General features: G+C 45.1%; 1 protein-coding gene across 1 annotated transcript in view; it reads left to right on the top strand.

The window, feature by feature from the left end:
- Positions 1-11,530: 11,530 nt before the first annotated feature.
- The window catches only part of ANLN (anillin, actin binding protein), a 46,319-nt gene continuing 32,700 nt past the window's right edge, over positions 11,531-25,149 (top strand). Inside the window, exons 1-5 of the mRNA XM_054571311.1 lie at positions 11,531-11,548; positions 17,165-17,312; positions 19,178-19,507; positions 23,272-23,651; positions 24,240-24,462. Of these exons, the coding sequence (XP_054427286.1) occupies positions 11,531-11,548; positions 17,165-17,312; positions 19,178-19,507; positions 23,272-23,651; positions 24,240-24,462 (1,099 nt within the window). The remainder of the gene's footprint in view (positions 11,549-17,164; positions 17,313-19,177; positions 19,508-23,271; positions 23,652-24,239; positions 24,463-25,149) is intronic.

A 25,149-nucleotide genomic window follows, 5' to 3' on the forward strand; every position in this document is an offset into this window, starting at 1 on the left:
AGCGTTTAGAACCCGCGGCTGTGACGTTGCCGCACCCCCGTTACTAGGAAACGCTCCTCCCGTCCGCTGGCGCTGCCCTTCCCAGAGCCTTCGCGCCACTAGGGGCGCTCGCGCCTCGGGGCCTTGCTCGCGGGAAGCGAGAAGCGGGGACTGCAGCTCCCGGCGTGCACAGCGCAGGCCCGTGCCTCCGGGGCTCGTAGGCGGGGCCCCGGAACGGGTCGCGTCTCCACCGGCACGCGCGTTTTGACTGATGATCTGTACACGTGTCTGTGCGCGGTTGAAGACGGCTCAACAGGGCAATACCTTCGCAAGAGCGGGGTGGAGTAGTGTGAGGCTCCGCCCCGGCCGCCAACTGCGAAGCCGGTCTCCGGCGCCGTTTCGTTAACTTAGAAGGTGCGCAGAAGCTAAAACAACTTGAGGCTGAGCTGGTAATAATGAGCGCCTTCATTAGTTGAGGCAGCCCAAATACGTTTACCATGTGCGTACCCCACCATAATATCCTTAATTCTAAAATACAAATTCGAATTAATGACTGTGTGACTGATCGGGCTGCCTGTTGCTTTTCCGCTGATTGTTCCGTGGGAAATGTAGAGACAGAAGGGAAATGAAAGCGCTCTCAGGGAGCTTCCAGTCTAGAAGGGGTTCGTGAGACAGCGCTGGCGCTGGTTCAGAGTCTCCTTTTCTCTACCCCTCCTCGAGGCTGAGATGATAATGTAGGGAGAGGGGCCTGAGAGCGAACCGTCTCGGCTCGGAGCTCGAGGCTGCCCCAGGCACTCGCCCCTCCGGCATCGACAGGACACAGAAATAGCTGGCCTGTGTGTTTGAAATCAAGAACGGAGGAAAGCTGGTTATTACACCAGGCACATCACACTCCAAGAATGACAGAGAGCATGGGAGAATTTGTCTCTTTTTCATCAATTAGAGAACAGTGGGAGTGTAACTATTACAAGTAGTGGATTAACCCACATCCTATTTTGTCAGAAAAATCTTGGGAATACTATCTTCCAAGTACGTATCTATCCGGAATCCAGCCACTTCTCATGATCACCATCGGGCGCAACCCAGCACCATCTTTTATCTGCGTTATAGCTGGAGCCTCCTATGTCAACTATGCCCAGCACTGTTTCACGCCATGGCCTTTGCCAGTTGGGAGTTCCCCTACCTCGAATTCTGTTCCGCCAGATTCCGCGGGACAGGAGCTCCTCCGCTTCTTTCAGACTTAATCCAAACGCCACCTCTCAGCGAGGCCTTACCGGCTGCTCAGCTTAAAGTTCCACTCCTTGCTCAGACTTCCTATCCCATTCCCTGCTTCATTTGCTCCCCCTTTAACACTTAACTTTATCCAATTTATTATATATTTTGCTGATTTGTCTTATTGTCTGATATATTTTGCTGATTTGTCTTATTGTCTAAAATAAAATTCCTACAAGTGCAATGATTTCTGTGTGTTCACTGCTATATTTTCAGCATCTGGAATAGTGCCTGGCACACAGTTGGTACTCAATAAATTATTTGTAAGTTAACGAATAAGTAGACAATAGAAAAGTATGCATTTTCAATGATGAGTCAGAGAAAATAGAGTGCTATAAAATGGATATGTAAAGAAAATCTCTTCAGGTTAAAGCACTTGATATGGTAATGAACAATGAATGCTTTGCACTCATAAGAGCAGCTACTCTTGCAACATACGTCCTAGGGAAAAAGGCTGTAAATGAACCTTGCATACCAAGCTTCCTTAAACACCCCCCCAGCTTCCTTACACGCCTGAAACTCAGAAACCCACTTTCCAAGTTTGCTATAAATGCGTCTATTACTCCTGCAAACCTCTAGTTTTTAAAGTCACTGTTTCTCAAAAAGAAATAATAATAATAATGACGACTCCTAAAATTTTTTCTGAGCCATATGTTTGCATCTATGTGAAAAGTTTACTCTGAATGCTTTTACTAAAGCATGCTTAATCAGACTGTCCATTTTCATTATATTTCAAAGAAACCAAGATGCATTATTTTATTCATTCCTTTTATTTATATACAGAACACTGGGATTTGTTCTGTTAGAGTACAAACAAGACCCAATACTTATTCTCAAGACTGGTAGAGAAGGTTTTATACACACACACACACACACTGATGTGCACTAAAGGTATACCTCCTTCAACATTCATTAAACTTAATTCCAAAAATAGTCTGCTGCCCCTGTCGTTAGCCCACCTAGAATATTATTTCATTCTTTACTTTCAAAATTGCTTTTATGTTCACTCTACCAACATTTTCTTATGGGTCACTTTGATTTCTAAATATATCTACTGATAAATATTATATAAATATTATCAATTTAATCAAAGCATCTTTAAAATATACTTCCCCTGTACTATTTGGCATTGAAGTACTCTTGCTAAAAAATTCGTGAATACAAAGAGTTTATCTAATTTCTTACAAAACTAGTACTGTTATCAACTCCTGTTATGTTCCCGCCTACGCGATTATTTATCCTCATCAAGCTCTGTGCATCTGCTCTGTTAATTACTGATTCGTGCTATGCCTGCTTAGTATTTCCATTAGTGCAGCATCTGCAGCTGTCTGCTTGGCTGCTTTTGAGTCAGCATTGTCTTTGCATATCTGCCAGAACAATGAACAATTCCATCTTTCTGAGAAACTTTCCTTTGTACCTGTTTTCGTATAAATCATTAATATCAATTTAAAACAATTGATGTAACGATTCATTTTCAAAGCACTGACTGCAAAATAAGGTTAAAAACTTGTTAAAACTGACTTTAGTAAGTTGTTTATCTTAAGGATGCACCTTCTCCCCTCTTTAAAGTTTTCCTCACGTTCGATAATAGCCAAGAATATTGTAATTATCCTACTGCAGCATTGCACTGTCATTTCCTGGCCAGTTTTAGGTGCACTGCCAACATTACACTGTGGATTATTTTAATTTCTGAATACCTTTAACGATGATTTCTACTCAATTTAAATACAAAAAATAATAGGAAAATCATTATTTTAATAGAAATATTCTTTTAATGTTTCTATTAATATGTAGTTGGATTTTTATGTTATGAATAAAGAGCTTAAAGTTTTCTTATTTTATCAGTAACTTTATTTAGTTAACTCAAATGTTAATCTGCATATTTCATGTACCTGCTACATGGCAAACTATTCATAGTCTTGGGATAATACAGATTTAGTCCAAACATCTCTGTAATAAGAGAGGATTTTTTTTTTTTTTAGAAAAAAGAAATTAACATCCCCCCTTTGAAAGACTTAGAACACCTTTGATCATTTAACTGTCAATGGGGGAGCAGGCAATAAAGACCAAGAAAGAGGAAGAGAGAGATGGTGCAGACTGGAGAAGGCTGCTGGTAAGTGGTGCTAGTGCCGGTGGAGAGACAAATAGCTGTTAGATTTCATTCTTTTTTTAAAAAGAGTTTATTTATTTTTAGAGAGAGGGGAAGGAAGGGAGAAAGAGAGGGAGAGAAACAGGCCAGAGGTACATCGATTGGTTGCTTCTTACACGTCTCCAACTGGGGACCTGGCCCACAACCCTGGCACGTGCCCTGACTGGGAATCAAACAGGCGACCTTTCGGTTCGTAGGCTGCCACTCAATCCACTGAGCCATACCAGCTGGGACTAGATTTCACTTTCTACAGTAAAAGTTCAAGTTGTTGAGAACCTATAAAGCATATAATTTGCTGGATACTGAGAAAAAGTTCAATTTTGTAAGGTGAAGTTAGCTTAGTAACTTAAAAAAATTAGAACATTAAAATATTTATTTACTTTTAAATTTCAGGTGAAAATTTAAAAGAATGGGGGGAGCAGGGAGAAGTTTCAAGAAAAATCTTTCTGCCCTGGCTGATGTGGCTCAGTGGATTGAGTGCTGGCCTGAGAACCAAAGGGTTACTGGTTCGATTCCCAATCAGGGTACATGCCTGGGTTGCAGGCCAGGTGCCCCATTGGGGGCGTGTGAGAGACAACCACATACTGATGTTTCTCCCTCCCTCTCTCTCTCTTAAAATAAATCAATAAAGTCTTTTCTTTAAAAAAAAAGAAAAAACTTTCTTTCCTGTTCTGTTGGTATCAATTTATAACATTCTATGCTATTGGAAATATAGTGCAGAATTGAGGAAAGTTTGTCTGTAGCCTGCTGTTACACAAGAACAGGGCAACTCTAGCTGCAACCCCCCAGATTCTAACAAGCACTAACAGAAGCTTTGGGGCAAGCTGGAAACAATGCTCTGTCACTTAGACAAAAATCCAGGGAATAGTTGGTTTAGTGGCTTTTTTTTTTTTTAATTGTCATTTAAGTTGAGCGCTTTCAGGATATCTCTACTGAGAGTGGAATGTTTTCAGTTTGTGTTTTCCAGGAGAATGAAAAGCATTAAGAGGAAGCCCAATAAAAGAATGCCTTGTGAGACAGCCTCTGCCTTTGTGCTCCAATGAAAATAGAACAGCACAAAAATCCTGGGAAATGCTAATATTTTAGATTTTACTTATTTATTTTTTGGAGAGAGGGGAAGGGAGAGAGAAAGAAAGGGAGAGAAACATCAATTAGTTGCCCCTTGTGCGCTCCCTGACCAGGGGCTAAACAGCAACCCGGACGTGTGCGTTGACCAGGAATCAAACCAGTGACCTTTCACTTTGGTTGGTTGGCCCAACCAACTAAGCCACACCACTCAGGGCAACGCTGATTTTTTAAAAACAGGACATATTATTGTAAATGATTGGAGGTGGACAGATATTTTTGAATCAGACAAAAATTACTGCCCATCTTAATAATATTTGGAAGAAAACAAGATGCACATGGATTGCTCTACAGGTATTTATTAAGTGCGTATTATGGGCAGGATAAAAAATGATGAACAAGGCACAGCTCTGCCCTCAAAAGTTACCAATAGCGCACACACACCTATGTACATGTGATGTGCGTACATCAGCCAGTGCTTGAGCACGTGCATCAGGGTTGCCCTGGTGAGTAAATCAGGTGATTCTCTTGAAATTTATGTGACTGTGGGAGACACAGACAGAAACCCTCTGAACATCTGATGTAAATGCAGGCAGGGACAGGGGCTTGAAGCTCAGCATGTCAGGGGAGTATGCTGGTGGAGACGTGGGGAAGACGGGTCCCAAAATGCCTCTCGGAGGAAGAAACTTTTGAGCTGAGCATCGAAGGATAAGAGTCAGACACAGGCAATTTGGGGACCAAAGCATTTGGGTCAAGGGAACTGCAAAGCAAAAGCCCTGTGAGGGGAATGACCCTGACATGACCCTGGGCTACAGGAAGGTGTGCTGGGGAGCAGTGGAAGGAGAGAGGCCTCAAGGCAGGCCGTGGCCAGGGAAAGGGGCTGCGCTTTACTCTCAGCGCGACCGGGAGTCACTGGTGGGTTTTAAACAGGGCAGTGACGGAACGTGGCTTTTTTTTTTTTTTTTGAAAGATTGCATTGACCACTCTGAGAATAATGTGTAAGAGGGCGGAGTGAAAGCAAGGAAATGGGATAGGGGACCCCTGCAGTGGGCCAGTGAGGGTGATGGCGGCTTGGAGGAGAATGAAGCTGTGAGAGCGAGAGGGAGAGAGCGAGAGAGCGAGAAGACCCCAGAGAGACCTGGAGGCAGGGCTGCCCAGGAGGCCGGGTATGTGGATCGGGCAGGGGGAGAGGAAGGAAGAATCTGATGTGACCCCTAGTTTGGGGCTCGAGCTGCTAGCTGGCTAGTGGTGCCATTTATGGGAAGGGAGGAGCCTGGAGAAGAACAGGTTTGGTGGGGAAGTTCTGTTTCAGAAATGGTAAGTTCAATATGCTAGTTAGAGTACAAGTCGGGATTTCAAATGGAGGCTGGATGTTAGAGTTTGGACCTCAGGGGAGAGATCAGGTAAAGAAATCAGGTTGGGGGCCATCAGTACGTGGACAGCACTTTAAGTCAACAGGACTGAAGAGATCAGCTAGGGAACGTGTTGTAGAGGTAGAGGAGAGCAGAATGTGCAGTGTTAGTCAGAGGTAAAGCACAGGAAGAGGGGCCAATAAAGTTTCACACACACACACAGACACACACACACACACAGAGCAATATATACATAACTATATAACTGTAGTACATGTGTATATATATGTATATACATGTAGCCTTTTTTCTGAGTTGTTTAAGAGGAGCTTGCAAACATGATAACTCTTTACCCCTAAATACTGCACAGTATATACATACAGGGTGGGGCAAAAGTAGATTACAGTTGTTTGTATGTAAAATAATACCTTAATAAATAATAATATAAGAAGACACTCTGTTTCATATACTTATAACTGTAAACCTACCTTTGCCATACTCTGTACATATGTAAATATGTGTATATGCATCTGTGTGTGTGTGTGTGTGTGTGTGTGTGTGTGTGTGTGTGAAGAGAGAGAGAGAGAACAACAAATATAATAAAATGTGAACACATTGGGAATCTGGTCGAAGGGCATCCTGGCATTCGTTGTTCTACATTTTTCTCTAACTCTAGATGTATGTCATTTTGGCAATTTTAAGTCTGAAATAATATTAAAATAAACTGATGCAAGTTGAGTCCTAAGGTGGAAAATGACCTCCCTTTGGACTAGGGGGAGATCTCACAGGACATGACACACAGCTGGATTCCTGTGCAGACATCCAAAGGCTGGTAAGGCATCTGGGGGCAGGAGCGGGGCCAGCAAACCATGGGGGTAGCAGAGCAGGGAGCGACTGAGTTCTGTTCTCCGCTTTCCTTGGCATTGAACGCTAAGCAAAGTGGGCGGAAAAGGCATTGGCACAGAGTACAGGGGTGGAACAGGAAATTGACAGGGAATTTGATAGGGATTTAAGTGGGTAAGAATGAAAGGATTCTGAGCAACATTAAAGGTCTGGTTAGTTGGGAGAAATTTGAAATGGAATTGGCTCCATGCTCCGCAAGCCAGGAAAAAACAAAAGAAGTAAAAGGTTGGGGATGGGCAAGTTAAAGGCAGCAAGAAGGAGAAGGAGGCCAATAGAATGGTATTGAAATGGTTCCCCTTGGAGTCTGGCTCGGTAGGGAGCAAGTGAGGCAGAAGGGAGGCTGGGAAGCATTTGGGGGTGAGGGGAGGCCTGGGAAGAGACAAAGGCAGGCTCTGGAAATCTCAGGCTAGTCACAATATTCTTGTACCTTCATCTACTATTTCGAGGGGCTGAATTACGTGATCCCTGCCAGCTCTTCCTGGTTTTGTTTTTTCTTAACTGTCTTTTCTTGTGGCCTCCTTTTCAGACTGGATAGAACTATTAAACACATAGCCTCATGAAAAGGGCAGGTGGGAGGTGAGGAAGCACAAGCTGCAACATCTTGCATTGGGCCCAAGTTTGGGAAGGGACAGTGGACCGAAGGTTAGGGTAGGGGAGGGCGCAGGTTCAGCAGGAGCGCACAGCAGTGGAGAAAAGAATTGAGATGACAATCAGGAGGCCAGTTTGGAGGTTTGAAATCTTGGAGGTGGAGCACTTTCCAAGTGTGGACGAGCATTCAAGTGCGGCCTCTGCGTGGTGAAGAGAGGAGGAGGTCAGCGCAGCCGGAAGGTTTGAGGCCTAGTGAGGCCAGGGTCCAGGAGGCCGTGCTCGCTGAGAATTCAGCAGAAACACTTCTCAAGGGCCTACGCCATGCCAGGCATGACGGGGCTGAGGGGCTGGGGTGGCGGCAGGCTCGAGAAGCAGGGGAGAGGGGAGTGAACGCGGATGTCACGAACTCCAAAACTTGGGAGGATTAACGAAAGAGTAAAAGAACCGTTGTCTAGAAGTAGTAGGTAAGGAGAAACTTCGGAAGTGTTTGGAAGATAGAGCAGTTCATGACAGACATCCAAGGAGTACAACAGGCCTTCTTGGATTAAGCTTAAGGAGAAGATTTTATTTTTGATGTTCATTTCCGTAAAGAAAATTTGATGTTTAAGAAACATTTGCTTCTGCTATTGTATAATATTTAAGAGCTAGTAATACGTTAATATGGGATCACTAAAAATTTAAAAACAGGTTCTGTGACTATAGCTCTGAGAAGTCTGGATATGGAAAAGTAAAGTTATCGATGTATGAATTACAGTGTGATAGGTACATAAATGAATCCTTCTTTATGAAAGGATTTACTATGGTCCTTTAAATAAGAATTCCTAGAGCCCTTATTAACCACCTGAGAAAATAAAAAGGAAATTAAGCTGCATAAATTTTGAGAGTAGTCTGTTGACTAAAGGACACGTGCCTGTCGTTGCATTGTCTTCCGGAAACAGCAGAGTATGCTGGGAAAAACAACCTGCTTTTCTTCACTTTGGAACACAAACTTTTAGTTCACTGAGTAAGTTAAAAAAGAAAAAGGTCTGATGCTAAGGACGACTGAAATGTAATGCTAAGTACCACTAATAGCAGAGACTGCAAAAAATAAAATAGCCCTTTTCAGTAACATGTATGTAACATCCTCTGATGGTTTCTTTACTCTCGTAAATGTATAAAATAAGAGGCTCTTCAGCCAGATAACGTGAAATAGAGGACTTGACTTTAATCTCTCCTGCCGTAGGGTTAGATCTTGGTTTTTTCACTCTCTGTAAAAATAAGAATATTTATGGCATTGTATTATTTTGTGAATGAAATGAGAACGTATAAATAAATGTATTTTGAAAAGTTAACTGTAAGCATATAACATTTGGAGTGTCCTTACTGAAGGAAGTGCTTTCAAGTTTTGTGTATCCAAGTATTAGGGTTGGCGCTGGAGTAGCAGGCTGTTCTCATACTGCTGACTGGAGTATAAATTGTTACAATCATTTTAAAGAGCAATTTAGTTTTAGTTTCTGGCAATAATAGTGAAATACATTTATTGAAATAATCCTCTAATTGCTAGGTATATTACTTTTGAGAAAGTTTTGCATGTGCATCTAAGGAGATATAGAAATATGCATGGCATCTTGGGATCTTGGAAATGAAAAATTGGAAGTGAATGACATGTCTATTAATAGGATAATGATACATAAATTACAAGTATACTCACACAACAGAATACAGAAGGAAACATTGACGAAATGCAGCTGGAGCTATTCATGAAGACGAATCTCATAAAGAGAACACTGAGCAAAAAAAAAAAATGCAGAAAGACTTGTACGGTGAAAATAAAATTTATGTAAAACTGTTTATTGTTATGGCTATATTTGTAGATGTAATATGAGTACATACATGTCATGGGAATGATAAACATGAAAATCAGGATAGTTTTCCTCCTGGGGAGAGGAAGGTGAATGGAGGTAAGGAGGGACACACCAGAGACTTCAGTTATGAGATTATATATTTTTATAAGCTAGGTGTTGGGTACATTACTATCTATTTTATTCATTACATTTTTTTTGTAGACTGGAAATACTGTATAACAATTTTTAAACGGAGAAAAGTCATTCTCGCTTATAAACCAAAGAAATGAACAACCAAGGGGTAAGCAGGGAAGTAAGGAGGTACATTAGGGAACAGCTTCAGTACTCCCGAGAGTGGAGTTGAACAGCAAGCAGTTTCTGGCACTGGAGGTGTTTAACAAAGGGTAGCTGTTGTGGTGGTGGTTGCTATCATCATCATCATCATCATCATCATCATCATTATCATCATCATAGACATAGAGGAGCTGCGAAGAAGGAGAAACTAAATGGTTCGAGTAGCTATGTTGTACTAGGTGCTTTATTTACCTTTTAGTCGTGATTAGAACCTAGTTATAAAGCCTCTTAATGCACACAGAGGCCAAAGCCTAAAGGCACAAGGCTGCAAACATTTCTCATGACTCATTTTTTCAGTGTTGTTTAAAACATACACTCTCCCGCCAATATACACACCCTTTCCCTGTCTAGCACTTGAAAAAAAAAATTCAAACATCTTTTCTCTTTGGTTCATAGGTAGCATATTTTGAGTTAAATTTAGTAACTCCATATCCCAAACACATGGATAGTGCTTTATTACTTATTACAGAATACTTTTGGATCTCTCTCAGTTTTAATTTGATCCTCCTAACAACTCTGAGGAAAGCAGGGCAGTTGATCATTTCTGTTTTACAGATCAGTAAACTAAAATCCAAAGACTAAATCAGAGGTTCTTAACCCACGTGACCATGAACTTCACAAAATCCTATGTTAAATAGTTTATGACTGAATGGGCATTTTTCTAGGTAGAGGATCAACTTTAAATGTATTTTCAAAGGAGTTCAGGACTCTCCCCAATGGTTTAGATGCTTAAAGGGTTAAATGATTTGCCTAAAGCCATAGGTCACAGGGTCCTGGTGCAGCAGACCCCAAGCAATTTCTTCTTACCTCACACTCAGAATTCTTTTCATGACAACCTACAGAATCAAAATTCGAATTAGAGATATTACTGGTGAAACAGTTTTTGTAATGTTTACTGATTGCTTAGGTGACAACGTTAATAAATATACCGAAACACCTTACCTGGGAATTTGGTTAGTTCAGGTGTTGGGCAGTCACTAATCTATGCGGTGTTACTTTTCAAATGAACAAATCAAGAGCTGTCGTGTTACAAACAAGCCCTAACGGAGACTTGCTAAGAAAGGAATCTGATACGGTTGCTCTGTAACGTATTTCACAATTCTGGGTAATCTATAAAGAATAATCATGAGACACAGCTTGATATAGGAATGGGAAGCGGACCCCGAGCTGAGAATGGGATTTTCATTTCTCCTGGACCCATTACCTAATGTCTCAGGGTTCCCAGATGTAAAAGAATGGATTAAAGCAGATCACTTGTCAGAATCCTTCCAATTCTACCGTTGTTGCAGTTGGGTAGGATTTAAAATAGGAAGCGCTACAGGAATTTTGGGTATAAACTGTATACAAAGTCCGTTAATGTCAGCCTTAGTTTCCCAGTGAGAAAGCCCTCCCAACACCCAAGGTGGTTACTTTAGCCCAACGTGTCCGGGACCCCTAGACCTGCCCTTTAAAAAGGCCAGGCCTGCAGCCCCCTTGAGTGGCGTTAAGGGTGGGCGGAGAGAATGCCACGGAAGGCCAAAGGTCCAGGGGAGATTCAAACCCAAGGGCTCTCAATCCTACACTTAGGAATGGAGGAATGCGGAACGCCCAAGCCCAGCCCCGGCGAAGGGACCCGTTTAAACCCAGTGGGGTGTGCGAGCGTTGAGGGTGGGGCGTCGGGCCCCAGGGCTGTTTGTGTGCTGGGAAAACTGCCCTCCCGCGGCGGGGCCCTGGACTATAAGAGGTAGCGGCGCCCCTCGGGAACCCACCCGCCTGGCGAGGCCACGTGACCCGCAGCCGGGGCGGGGCGAGGTGCGCCCCGCCCCGCCCCGCCCCGCACGCCTGCGCGCGGCTCCCGGCGCTGAAATTCAAATTTGAACGGCAGCCCGAGCCCGAGTCCGACACTGGAGGCTGCGGGAGAGAGGAGAGCAGGTTGGGAATTTTCCCTGCCCCGGACTCGTTGTTTTCTCCAAGTGACACACTGAACCGGGACTCACTTCTTTTCTTTTTCTGAATTTGAACCACCGTCCCAGTCGTCTCGCAATCGGCACACGAAGCCCGTGGCCATGGACCCGTTTACGGAGGTGAGAAACCTTGCGAGCGTGGCCGGACGTGACACCCTTCTAGTCCCCCGCTTTCCTTTCGCACCTTCTGTCAACCTCGGGGCCGACCCCCGCGGAGAGCGCGTGCGCAGAGCGTGTGCGCTGCGGCCCGCGGAGGCCGCCGGAAGCGGGGCGCTGTTTTCTGCAGAGAAATGCCTGCGAGCAAAGTTTAGAGTCTGTCCTAAAAGGAGGTAGGGAGAAGAGTCAGGTCAGCCCTGGTTATTATGGATTGCCCCTCTGGAGTGGAACCCAGTACCCCCGAGAGTGAGGGTGGGGTCGGAAGGAACAGGTCCCACTGGAAGTAAAAGCGGGGACAACTTGGAAGGTGGGGTTGGGTGTCCGAGTGACTCACCGATGTGTGTGCAACCGCCGCCTGGAAATGGAAATAGAATGGAAAACGATTTTGCGGGATTCGTGCAACCCGCAGAGAGGCTGTGTATGCATTTAAGGGTGCTCTCCTCGAAGTGACAGCAGAAACGTAATAATAAGCTGGGGCCTGAGACCAGCGCATCGGTTCCTATGAAGCCAATAGTTCCTTCAGATTCCATGGCTCAGCTCACGGGTGAACTTTCCTGCCCGGATTGACGGGTAAATTGAAAGGAAAAGTGCTAGCTGAGTATGTACAAGTCCAAGTTATTAGGCCACGATTTAAAAAAAACAACAACACCACAGTAAAGAATTAAACCTTTTTATGCGTGTTTATGGGTAACATCACACTAATGTTTAATTCATCTTTTGTTCTTTGGAAATGGAGTATGGATTAATTACATTCTTACTGTGCCATTGTTTCTCTAGTTTTGACTTCTCGTTGAGGACATATGGTTCTTCCTCTTCTTTTCTTCCTTTTTCTTTAGGTTGTTGTGCAAGTTCCAAACTGTTATTTTTTGAATTATTACAGCGTGGGCCCACAAAATGTCTCTACACTAGATTAAAATATTTAAATGTTATGGAGAATAGTAATACCTTTTTTTTCTTTTGAAATGTGATTACAATTCTGTAAGTCTAAAATATTTAGAAATTTCAACAATTAGAGTTTACTTGTTTTCAAACTCAACAGTATGTATTCTTGTTTCAAATTCTCAGTCATCTTGGGAGAAAACACATCCATTTGCTTGCCTTTTAAAAATTCTGACACAAAAATCCAGACCACATTTTTGTATTAACTTCAAAGAATTGGGCTGGTTATGCACCATGTTTTGCACATACATTGAAGTTAAAAAGGATATATCATTTTTTAATGTTACTTAGGATTGGATTTCTTCAAACATTAACCTGTGTGTTCTGAATATTTCTTTTTATTCTCAGTAACTAACAGGAACAAAGCATTTTGAAAGTTGGCTGAAAACTGTCCTTCGTTTTACATAAAAATGTCATTCTGAGGCAGTACGAGTCTCATTTGAAAGAAACTTTATTTGAAAGAAAACTTTCATTTTATAGAGTGCTCAGAAATGTGCATTGTTTAATATGCATGGCTCATATTATGAAAAGTTAGGTCTGTTGCAGCTGGAATAAACAGCTTTGGCCTCTTTTCCTTAATTGGTAACCAGTGAACTATTTGAATTGGTTCCAACCAGTAGGTGCTTAATTGCAGCATTCATAACATTTTTTGCATAGTGAAATGAACCGGCCAGTCCCTTGTCTGAAAAGGACTGAAAGTCAGTTAAAATGACTGTTTCAACCAGCGTTTCTTATCAGAACCAGAGGACAGAGGAACTTACTGAGAGACAGTTTTCTCAGTTTCCCCATGCCATCCTACAAGTCTAGGGGAGATTTTAACTCATGACTTTGCCGTGGGGGAGCCAGGGCTTAATTCTCTCGGTAACTGTGGCTGAGAAAGGCCATCACCCTCCTGAACTCCCCTTTCCTTGGTGTGCCCTGCTGTCCCAGGGGCTTTCTCCCCGCCTCTTGTGCCTGGCAAACGCCCTTTAACCTCCTGCTCACACTCGGGTCTCCCTTCTTCTAGGAAAGGTCCCCTTGCCCGGTGCTCAGCTCCCTTGCAGCCGCCTCTTGACCTTGTTGCCCACGTCCAACACTGCTGAGCGAATATAGGAGAGAGCCATTCAGGGCAAAGTATTTTACAGTCAAGTATTCACAAAGGAGCTGTTTGAACATTTTGGCAATGTTTTCTTATTGTACAAAGTGTCCAATTCCACATACAAGTCTAAGTGCTCAGGCTGGCATCACCCCACAACACACTGTCTCTCCTCTCTAGACTTCCCACTGAATTATTTGAAAGCAAATCCTAGAGATGATATAATGTCCTACATAAATACATCAGTGTTTATCTCTGAATGCTAAGGACTTTAATAGAAAACATCACCATGTCATTATCACCCCTAAGCAATAACAACAGCCCCTTCACATCAAGTATCCTGTCAATGTTCAGATTTCCCTACGTGTCTCATACTTTTGCAGTTTGTTTGAATCAGGATCTAGACAGGGTCCATGGGGCAATCAAGATCTTAAAGTTTTTCCTGGACTGACCAGAAAGAATAAATTCCTCTTGATTCGTAGACGACCAAACAGTGTGAGCAGATGTTTATTATTAGGATCTGATGGGAGCTGTTAGCATTAAAAAGTCATGTTGATGATATGAAATTAGTTCTTTGACAATAAGTTCTTAAAAAGAGCGATTGGATTTCGTCGTAAGACAGTTTACAGCAAAGCGTTTAGGAGCCCAGACTCTGGAGCCTGTGTTGAATTCTGCCTTGCCTGGTCTTAGCGCCGTGACCTATGGCTCGTTATTTAACCTGTGCCTGGATTTTTTTCATCTGTAAAACAGTAGTGAAAAACAGAACCTACCAAATAAGGGATTTTTGTTTATTTCCCCAGGTGTTAAAAATGACATGAGTTAGTGTGTGCAAACACTGAGAGTACTTTGTATTATGTCCTACGTAAGCGCTAGTGATTGCGGTCACCCCGTTAGGTGAACTTAAAACTAGAAACTTAACTACTCAAAACATTGGTGTTAGCCTCTTAGTTGTAAGATCCGTCACGGGGGAGGGTCATTCCAGTCCAAGGCCAGCAAGTGGGAAGCGCAGGGCTAGGTGTGCGGGGTCGGAACGCTCTGTGTAGGACCCTAAAAGAGAAAAGGCTGCAGTGAACATACTGGGTAAAAATAAACAAACATGCTGTTAATGTTTTGAATGGAGTTTTCCTCATTTTCCAGAATTAAGTGAAAATCTCTGTATTGGCTTAGGAGAGCATGCTGCTGGCACACACTGGGAATAGTAGGTTAATTGACACTGAGTCTACTTTGTTTAAGAAGGCAAGGAAAGCAGTAACACTTCCTAGAAAAATTTCTGTCAGAAATGATTCAAGGCGGGTGTGGTAGAACTGGCTTAGGGCCTATAAAGGTCAGTTGTCCTAGACTCCTCCCTGTGGAGATCTTATCTCCAGATTCTGTGAGTTGTTGCAATGTTTATTTTTTTATTCTTCTACTATTTGAAGATGGAATGTACCTTATAAACAAAAGAACCCTTAAGTTCCTGATACACCGTTATAAGGAAGTGTGACTCAAGTTTATTGAGCTGTTAAATTTATATGCATATATCATTTCTTTAAAATTAATAACCTTTGGTACTTATTAGTTTTTCTTTTCCAGGTTAGGGCACTTTTGGGGGATTATCTACTTTAATTATTTTTAATCTTGAAATTTTTAGATCCCAAGTAGACACTAGAACACTTGTGTAAATTTGAAAGGCAAAAACCACATTCTTTTATTGTGACCCATCGCCCATAGTAACTGAAGCTATACTGACTCATAGGGTTTCTAACTGACTGGAATGGAATGTGGCCCTGTCCCGGAATGGGAGTCTTATCTGGGGAGTGACTTATTTTATCAGGGGGGAAATCACCAGACATACACATTTGTGTGACAATGTCACTCTTGAGTTTGTGGAGGCATTTTATTTGAAGGGTGAAGGCTCTGTGTTTTGGAAGGCACGTGCTTCATAAATCACCCTCCAGTGACAGCGTTGACATTTCCAGTCACTGTGCATGAACTTGACGTTGGAAGCCGTCCCAACAGCGAGGAGACAGTTGTGCCTTCCTCCCCTCTGAGCTCATGCGCCTGTTATATCCTCAGAGGGATTTTTACAAACTGGTATTCTGTTTTAATGAAGGAATGGAAAAGGTCAGACAGTTTAATTTCTAAGCCCGCTTAGCCTCTGCGTTTGCAGGGCGGGGATCCGCAGTCTCCGCCGCCCGCCCCCTCCGCCCCCCACCCTCCCGCCCACAGTTGGGCGCATGTTGGGGAGAATGATTGTTTTCCAGGTCTTGTGTTTGTTTCATCAACTGCTTCAAACAGGAGCGTCAGTGGTCAGAGCAAGGAAAGAGTGATCATAATTTTATGGAAAGGGTAAGCTTTCAACTTAAAACTCTTATACTGCTATTTCATTAAATAAAACTTGAAGATTGTTTAGGTTTTCTTTCCCTCTTAGGAAGTGTCCTATGTTTTCAAAGCACTAATGCGTCAGCTCCCCTTTGCTGTTTACCGCCACCCCAAGTCTTAGTGGTTGGGTTAGTTCTGCCACCGTAACAAATGACCACGAGCTTGGTGGCTCACAGCCACACACGTGATCTGAGGGTCGGAGGTCGACGGGCGTGACTGGGTTGCAGTCGGGATGCCGGCAGGATCGTTTTCCCTCCAGAGGCTCTAGGGGAGAATTTACTTCCTTGCCTTCTCCCGCTTCCAGAGGCCACCTGCACGTTTGGGCTCGTGTCCCCTTCATCTGTCTTCACAGCGACCAGTCACAGCACTGTTACCTCTGCTTCCGTTGTCACATTTCTCCGACTTTCCTGCCTTTCCCTTTTCTCTTATAAGGGGTATATGGTTACATGGGGCCAGATAACCCACTGTGGCCTCTCCATCTCGATTCTTAATCATACCAGTGAACTTCCTTTTGCCATGTGGCATGTCCATAGGTTGAGGGCACTAGGATAGGAACATCCTTGGGGGACCGTTATTCTGCCCACCTACCTTGGGGCCTAACACACCGACCATGCTAGTTCTCACAATCCGGTGTTAGGCGCGCGTGTGCTCTTGTCGGTCTCCCCAGGGGTCATGCCGGAGTCTGCAGGGACCTGGCAGGTTATCGGGGACTGCATGGGCCAGCGTGGCCTTGCTCCCGTGCCTGGTGGTTGCTGTCGGCTGAGCTGGGTGTCTCAGCAGGCGGGCCTGTTCTTTTCACGTGGTGGCCGTGCACCCGCGGTGGGAGAGTAGAAACTGCAAGACCTGGGGCCTGGAATTGGAAGTCGCTCAGCGTCCCTTCTGCCACATTTATTGGTCAAAGTATATCATAAGGCCAGCCCCGGTCAGGGGTGTGGAAGTAGATTCTAACCTGTGGGTGGGAAGAGAAAAAAAATTGTGGGGATTTAAAATCTTTTACAGCTAACTACACCTTTCACGCTCATCTTACGTCTGTAGCAGTTTCGACATTGGGATGCTGTTCATTTAGCAGATCTTGACTTAAATTACTTAGGATTTCACTTTTGAAATGTATTTAACTGTTATCCAACATGGCAAATGGCGATTTTAGAAGACACCTGAAGTTTTGTGAGCCTTTGACTAAACTGTTTTAATTGTCACACGTGTAGAAACTGCTCGAACGAACCCGTGCCAGGCGAGAAAACCTGCAGAGAAAGCTGGCGGAGAGGCCCACGGCGGCGCCCAGGTCGGCGGCTCCCGCCAAGCGGGCCAGGCAGCCGCTGGCAGAGGCCGGCAACCAGCAGCCTGCGGAGGCAGGTAAGAGTGTGTGTGGGGGGGGTGGGGGGGCACACCTGCCTCCTGGGAAGGAGGGAGGCCCCCCGTGTCGGGGGGAGACATAGGTCGCAGCCCCTGCGGGAAGGATCCGCCCTCGCTTCTCTTTCGGGGCTGTTTTTGCGTGAGGCTTAGAACCGCAGCCGGTTCTATGGCAGTCTTTTTTTTTTTGAAACAAATATTTCACATTAATGGGTTGAACTTCACTTTTCTCAGTCCAAAATTATTCTTAAAATCCCCGAGGGAAGAAAATGGAGGAGCCAGGGTGTGGCATTACCTGCCCTGACCATGCGGCACAGTGAGCGCCAGGACCAGGCGGCGTCCCTGACGGGAGCAGGGTGCAGACCTCCGTGCAGGTGCCGGATTGTAATGGGCCTTTTCATCGCCTGCCGAGCCAACTCTCTAGGCCTAGGCACGCGTGTAGGTTGTTGCCGTGTAGGGCTGGTGAAATTAAACACACACACATGCATGTACGCATGCACACACGCATTTCCTTCCTGCCTCCTCGCCTGCCCAGCCAGCTGCCTGAGTCTTTTCCCAGAGTGCAGAGTAGTCTGGAGAGAATCCTTAGTATAACTTTAAAATGCAGTTAGAAAAAGAGTATTACAGAGATGAGTGCTTGAGGCTGGCTTACAGTTATTTTGGAAACTAACCACAGAACGATGGTTTATTTTTGTATATTTATTTTTAAGGAAGGGAGGGGAATACGTTACATATGCACGGTGCTCGATAGGAAAATAGAGGCCAGGCCCCAGTCCAGGGCCTTCTGTTTTCACTGTTTATCCCACCAATTACTGAGTTCCCGTGGTTGGAACTCATTTGGGTTTTTTAATGGAGGCGTTTACTGGTTTACATAAGAACTGTAAACTTAAAGAATTCTGTATTTCCAGGTGGTATTTATTGCATGCTAAGATAGAAACACTTTAATAAGATGATTAGATAAGGTAGTGGAGAGTAAATGAATTACAGATTAGAAAATCTCGTGATATACGTTTAAGTAGACGGGACATTGATAAGGGCAGTCCCGTCCTCTCTCTAGTGCAGCTGCAGTCACCGCCAGGACAAGGACACTTGGCTGGACAACCGGCGGAATGGACCACCTGTTAAATTTACATCGTTACTTTTTAAAAATATTGATTTGTCCAGGAGTTATAATAGACTCATTCCTGGGTTGAAATAATATGCCTTATATTTTGATAGCTCTTTTTTATTGTAGGACTTTAAAATTTATTTTATAGGCGTTTGTGGAAGTTTAAAATGTGAAACGTTAAGCCCTTGTGTTGATGAGATTGTGGGGTATTGACTAGATAAATCAGTCACTTTTCATTCCCTGCTTCCTTCCTAGACCTCAAGCCAGGTGCCCTTCTCCTTTTGCTTAGGATTGTCCATGAAAGGTTGTTTTAGAAACAGAAAGTCTGGTTTCTACCCTTAGCTCAGCTATGTCACTTTGGCAGGTCACTTAATTTCTCCAGGTTTGATTTTTCTTACCTGAAAACGAGGTGACTGGGCTGTGTGATCTTTAATGCCCCCAGAACGTTTTCTGTGTGTATGCGCTTCTGATTTCCTGTTGTCCTAAACTGTGTGACATGTTATGCGTGTATCTTGAGAATGTTACTTGAATTTATTTTCATTCAGGTTTTTTAAACCATGAATTATGTTTTCTTAAAAAGAAATCTCTCATGTCAGATTCTAAGTTACTGAAAGAAAGTAAAATTATACACATTTCTTGTGAGTAAAATCTTTGAAAGGGTTAGAGAAACACAATGTTTTAGTAATTAAGTACTTATGGCAGGTTGTTTGTGCTGTGAGAAAGTATGGAATCTTGAATTTTTTTCCCCTTTTTAATCTAGAGAAATCTTGTACAAAACCATCACCTTCAAAAAAGCGCTGTTCTGACAACACTGAAGTAGAAGTTTGCAACTTTGAAAATGAACAACCGGTTGAGTCAGCTTCTGCCAAACCTCGTCCTCCGAGCCCTGTGTCCCTTCAGGTGCGGCCGCAGGCGCCAGCTCCGGCCAGTGGATCCCCGCCCGCCACCCAGGCTCCTCTGCTCAGCCCGCAGAGAGGACTGGACGCGGGGCCAGAGGTGACGGCAGCCTCCTCCATTAAGACGCGGATGCAGAGGCTGGCAGCCCAGCGGCGCCACTGGGATGCGGACGACGATGGGACAGGGATAAATGGTAGGGATTGCGTGGCCCCTAAGTCTGTGTCAGTAGGGGTCCCCTCGGAGTGTTGAAACTTGTGTGTTTGTCAGTTAACACACGAAGGTAGTTGCTTTTGCCTTACCTGTGTCCTAGTATCCATCTCTTGCAAATGGTTTGTACGTCAGACGTGTATTTGTCAGGTGGTGGTTCTCATTGAAGTAGATGGTGGGGTTCTCCTACTCCTTACCTATTAGCATCACGGGCCTTCAGCTCTATATTCAAGCAATTCCATTTTATGGATTGAGTAATTAAGTAAACTTGAGTGACTGTGGTATGCAATGCCGCTAAATAGGGAAGACAGAAAACTTAAAAAAAAAAAAAAATTGGCTGAGCACCTACCGAGCGGGTTCCTGCTCTGCTGAGATACTGGAAGCAGGTGGAGCAACCCTTCCTGGGCAGGGCGGGGTTCGGTGGAGAGCAGGGAGCGAATCAGCAGCCTGGCAGTGGGGCTGTTTGTTCTGCAATACGTTTTATCCACCTCCTACCTTGTTACCAAAAAAGCCTCCAGATGACTTACAAAAATGCCTATGTTACAAACTAAGCAAATAAGGAAATCAGAGTGAAGAGAAGGAAAAAAAAGTGCGGGGTAAGGTTAGCTTATTAGTGACAGGCCCCAAGGGCCTCCGCACTTGTGCAGACGGTTCTGCACTTGCTAGCAGCCCATGGAATGAGGGGAAACTATTGGCTATGTGACTAATGTTTATGAGATAAAAGCAGAACCATCATTGGCCCTGAGACCCGAGAGAACTCTCTTCCCTGTGTCCTCAAAGATGGCCTTGTGCAGGCTAGTCAACACTCACGGTTGGCACAGGGCCCGGCTCCAAGCTCACATCAGCGAGAGCAGTTCCACAGGAGCCAGCAAAGGACAGGTGGGCAGCTCAGCGGCGGGGCCTCCCCAGGGAAGGGCTCCCCAGCGTGGCTTTCGTCGCCGGGCTCCTGTGTGCCAGCCCTCAGAGCGTTGGGTTGGAATCTCACGAGTGCAGCGGAGCCCTGGAGAGGGCTTTTTGAAAAATTTTTAAATTTTTAAATTTTGGAAAGCTGCAGCTAATTCTCCTGTGTAGCCAGAATTGAGAGCAAGTGATCTGAAGAAATGGATGGATGGACGGACGACATGTGCTTTGGGCAGCCTCCCGTAAATATCAGTTCTTTTCATAGAAATTTGGAGACGTATTAGACAGGAAAGCATTTAAGGTTATCCTTTCTGGCAGTGATGATAATCTCAAGAGCAAACACTGTGTGAAGCGCTGGGCATCACACTTTTTTGTTCTAACATGGTAGAGCATTTAATTCTTATAGCAACCTTCTGAGATAGGTCCCACTTTTATCCTTATCTTATGGAAGAGAAAACTAGGTTCAGAGAGGCTAAGAAAGCTGCCCAGGGTGAGCTGCTGCAATTCAGGCCCCCGCAGTGTGACTCTCGTGCCCCACCCTCGCCTGCTGCGGCCTGCCTGCTGCGCCCGGGGCACGTGACAGGGCGTGGGTGTCGCGGGCTGTCGGTCACGCCCACTAATGTGAGCGGAGCAGCGGGTGGGGGTCACCGCGCCATGTGCCTGAATGAAGGACGCCCCCTTTCCGTGCTGTAGGAGATATCTGTGGGCAGCAGAGTACAGATTCCCTTTAAATGAAAACATGAAGAAAGCGGGTTGAGGTTTAGCACGTGGTCAGAAGAAGAGCCAAGGCCCTGCGTGTCCGAGAGCGTGGAGCTCGGGCAGCGGGGATTGGAGCAAACGCTCGCCAGGGCGCGCCTCGGCCGGGAAAGGAGTCCCGTAAGGCATCGTGGCCTGTCCCATTTTAAGCTTTGAAACTGGGGACGGAAACGTTTGTAATGAATGGTCTAGTGAATGCTAAACAGGACTGAAGTAGGTATCAGCCAGTTACGCATTTGAGCACTTACACTGAAATACACTTTAACTGAAGCCTTGCTTTCGGACAGAGACCGGACGCCCACTCCTAAAACAGCGGGAGGAAGCGGCGTCTGCTGAGAGGACAGTGCTTGTCCTAAGGAGATGGTCGTGGTGTGCACGGGGTGGGGCATGGGGTCAGGGAAGGTTTTCTGGAGGGATCGAGGCGATGAAGCTGGCCTTTGAGGGGCTACTGGCTTCAGACGGTGGAGGTTTTCTGGGGTAGAAGCAACCGAATGTGTAAAAAGCGGACACCGTGACCGTAGCGTGCAGTGCGTGAGGTCGGGGATCTGATACCCAGTGCCTGTGGGAGGGAAGGAGGAGACGCATTTGAAGAAAGCGGCAGGGCCCAGAGCCTTTGGAATTTCACCAGGGCGTGCTGGGGGTGCAGCGGGCGTTTAAGCCGGCAGCGGTCTCACGAGCTCCCTCGGGCTGCAGAGCGCAGGGGGTTGATTTGGGCTCGGACCGGGGAGACCGGCGAGGAGGCCAGAGTCGCCGTGCAGGTGCGCCTGGTGAAGGCCTGCGGGGGCGAAGAGGAGAGGCCGGCTTTGGGAGGCTTTGGAGAAGGACCCATGGGACATGGTGACCGGATGGGGGAGTATGAGCGGGAAGAGGAAGAGGCTGCAAGGAGAAGGGACACGTGTGTTGCACATCCAACTTCAGGTGCGTTATCTGGCCGCCTGGGGTTTGGCCAACAGGCGGGAGTCGGTAGTAGAAGGAGACCAGGAAGGATGGGCCGCAGAGACAGGGCTAGCGGAGGACGACGTCACACGTGGGAGTGCAGGGCCTGCAGAGTGTGTCCTGGCACCTAGTGACCATCGCAGAAGCAACTTCGGGCAGCCGAGGTGAGCTGAGTGGTGAGCGCATGCGGTGCAGGCGAAGAGGGGCAGTAGCTGAAAGGGGGGCACGTTGATGAGGATGTTCGTTTCTGGTTTTAAGATGAGAGGGACTTGAGCATATTTACGTGCAGAGAAAACAGTTCGTAGGGCGGAAGGAAGGGTTCGTTCGGAGCAGATCCCTGAGAAGTTTGGGAGGAGCAGAATGAAACCTTCAGGCAGAGGTGTAAGCCTTGGCGGGGTGGGGGGGGGAGGGACACGCCCTCCCGTGGGCGGAGTCCACGTGGGCGGAGCCCGCGGAGGAGAGTGTCACGGCCCTGGCTCCCCTCCAAAGGCGCGCACGTCTGCACCTGCAGGCGGAAGCCCTTCACGCAGGAAGGGTTGCGGAAGGGTTGCGAGCCTGAGGTTTATCCCCACCTGAAGTGGGGAGAGACTCCTAGTCTGACCCTGTCCTAGCCACTACCGTAGCCACTAGCCCTGTGAAGTTTTTAAAATTTGAATTAAAATGAAATGACATTAGGCTTCTCAGTTGCCCAGCCACATTTCGAGTGCTCACTGGCCTCGTGTGGCAGCCACTGTGCTGGACAGCACAGGGAGAACATCTCCCACGTCGCAGGAAGCCCTGTAGTACAGCACTGGCCTGATTTGTCTTTACAACAAAAAGCTCCTGTGGAAGTATACCTGATCTTAGATTGTGCGGCACTGTAACACCACAAATTCTAAAAATATAACCTAAATGTATGCCGTCTTATAGCGTTCAGAATCCATCAAAGAATTGGAAAAAATTGGGCATAACAAAATTTCATTTTTGTTTTTGATTTGGATTAAGTATCATCTGATTTGAAATGATACTGTCAAGTTGAAGCAGCTTGGTGCTTGCATGTGTGAGAGCTTTTGACTAGCTCTTAATCCTAGTAACCTCACTTAAAAATTCCGAACGGAGTGATCCTGGTGTTTCCCCATACAGGCGTCCCTTGACCGTGGGCGTTAATTCGTTTTGCAGGTGATAACCCGGAAAGCGCGCTCGGCACGGCAGTGCCCGCGGAGGACAAGGCGGCCTCCCCTCCCACAGCGGCAGAAGCCTCGGCGGCGCCGATCGGGAGAAGGGGCCGTCTGGCCAACCTTGCCGCAGCTATTTGCTCCTGGGAAGATGATGTCAGTCACTCATCTGCAAAGCAGAACAGTGCACAAGGACAGCCTGGTACCACTTGTTTATCCAAAGCTTCCTCTGCAAGCGGAGCATCTGCTAGGATCAATAGCAGCAGTGTCAAGCAGGAAGCTGCATGCTGCTCCCAAAGGGATGGCAATGCCTCCTTGAATAAAGGCCCGACCTCGAGAGCTGAGGGTGCGTCTTTGATTAGGGTTGCAGTTTCCAGCTCTGTGGTAAGTAAATACAATTTTATTTATTTTTTCTTTTTTTGTTTTGTAAATACAATTTTAAATGCAGAAAACCTTTCCTTTTGTTATGCATGGTAATGTATATTTATGTACAGGTATGTGTTTTTATAAAATATCCAGTGTTTATGTGTGTTTTTAGAATATTGGTTTCATAGAAAGTAAAAATCATCAATTTGGTACCCAGTCCCAAGATACATGGGAAGTTAACAACTAGTGCCATTCCGAAATATATATATGTTTTTATTTTAATTAACAGTTAAAGTTTATAAGTGTACTAGTGTGATACTATGAAAGAAATTGTTTTTTTAAAATAGTGACTCTGTTCCTCATACTTAATTGCCCAGCAAAATAATATGCAAACTAAACTACAAGTTATAATTTGAACTATAGCATTTAACCAGTTGGTTTTTTCCAAACCTTCTATGTGGGTTTGATCTATTACATAGCAAGACTGTTTTTTTCATGTGGTTACATAAAGGCAACCAAACAAAAAGGATTTGAGTTGTTTTGTTATGGAACTATCTTTAGATATTATGAGTGTTGATCTTTACCTGAAGTGTTGTTATGTTTCAGAAAGCGTCTTCCCCTTTGAAATCTTCTGTGTCCGTCACCAATGCTAAAAGTTGTGAGGTACAAAATCCTGAGCGACTTCGAAAAGCCCCGGCTAGTCCTCTGAAAACCGAGGTGTTGAAACCAGCTGGGAAGTCAGCTGTATCCCAGACAGCTCAGCCCAAAGAAGCATTAAATAGAGAAACTTGTCTGCAGCCTCTATTTAAAGACAAATCTGCAACATCAGGTTACGTATTTTTAAAAGATCTAAAGTCACTGCCGATTATTTTCAGGGTTTCTGTTCTCAGCGTTTTAAGTCTCTGGCTGTGAATGATGCAGTGTTGATCTGCCTGGGCAGCCATAGAGCGTATCGAATTAGACTTCAGATTCAGCTTTCATTGATAAAGTCAGTATGTACGAGTGTAGACTAATTCAGTTACTGGTCAAAGCATTTAAGCTGTTACATCTGGGCAGTTTAAACGTGTTTTTTCTTTGAATAACTGTCCTAGATACATTCTTCTGCACTTTCTGATGCAGATGAAGCACATGCAACTGGAAGTCACATGTTAGGGCATAATGGAGAAATGTTCTCATAGCCAAGTGTGCAGGGCAGTGCTTCTCAGCAAAGGGAAGTGAAGGTGTAAGCGAATGACCCCACCGCCGTTGCATTTGTATGTGTGTATACTGCATGAGAGTGTGTGTACATGAACAGTCGGAATCACCTCCTTGTGACTTACCCCTAATGCACACCCCAGCGGGCCATCGGTTGAGAAACACAGGACTCAAAAGCATGGTAACCTGGTGTACTTTGCACTCTGTTCTTTTTCATTAGAATTGCTCCTCAAAAGACTGTTTTCATGCTAAATTTTAACTCCTTGAAAAACAGTTTCTCCAGATCCCACAGTCTATCATAAAAGGGAAGTAGACAGAGACG

Source organism: Pteronotus mesoamericanus, unplaced genomic scaffold, assembly GCF_021234165.1.
Source record: "Pteronotus mesoamericanus isolate MK-2021 breed Mesoamerican mustached bat unplaced genomic scaffold, CSHL_Meso_final contig_220, whole genome shotgun sequence".
Taxonomy (NCBI): domain Eukaryota; kingdom Metazoa; phylum Chordata; class Mammalia; order Chiroptera; family Mormoopidae; genus Pteronotus; species Pteronotus mesoamericanus.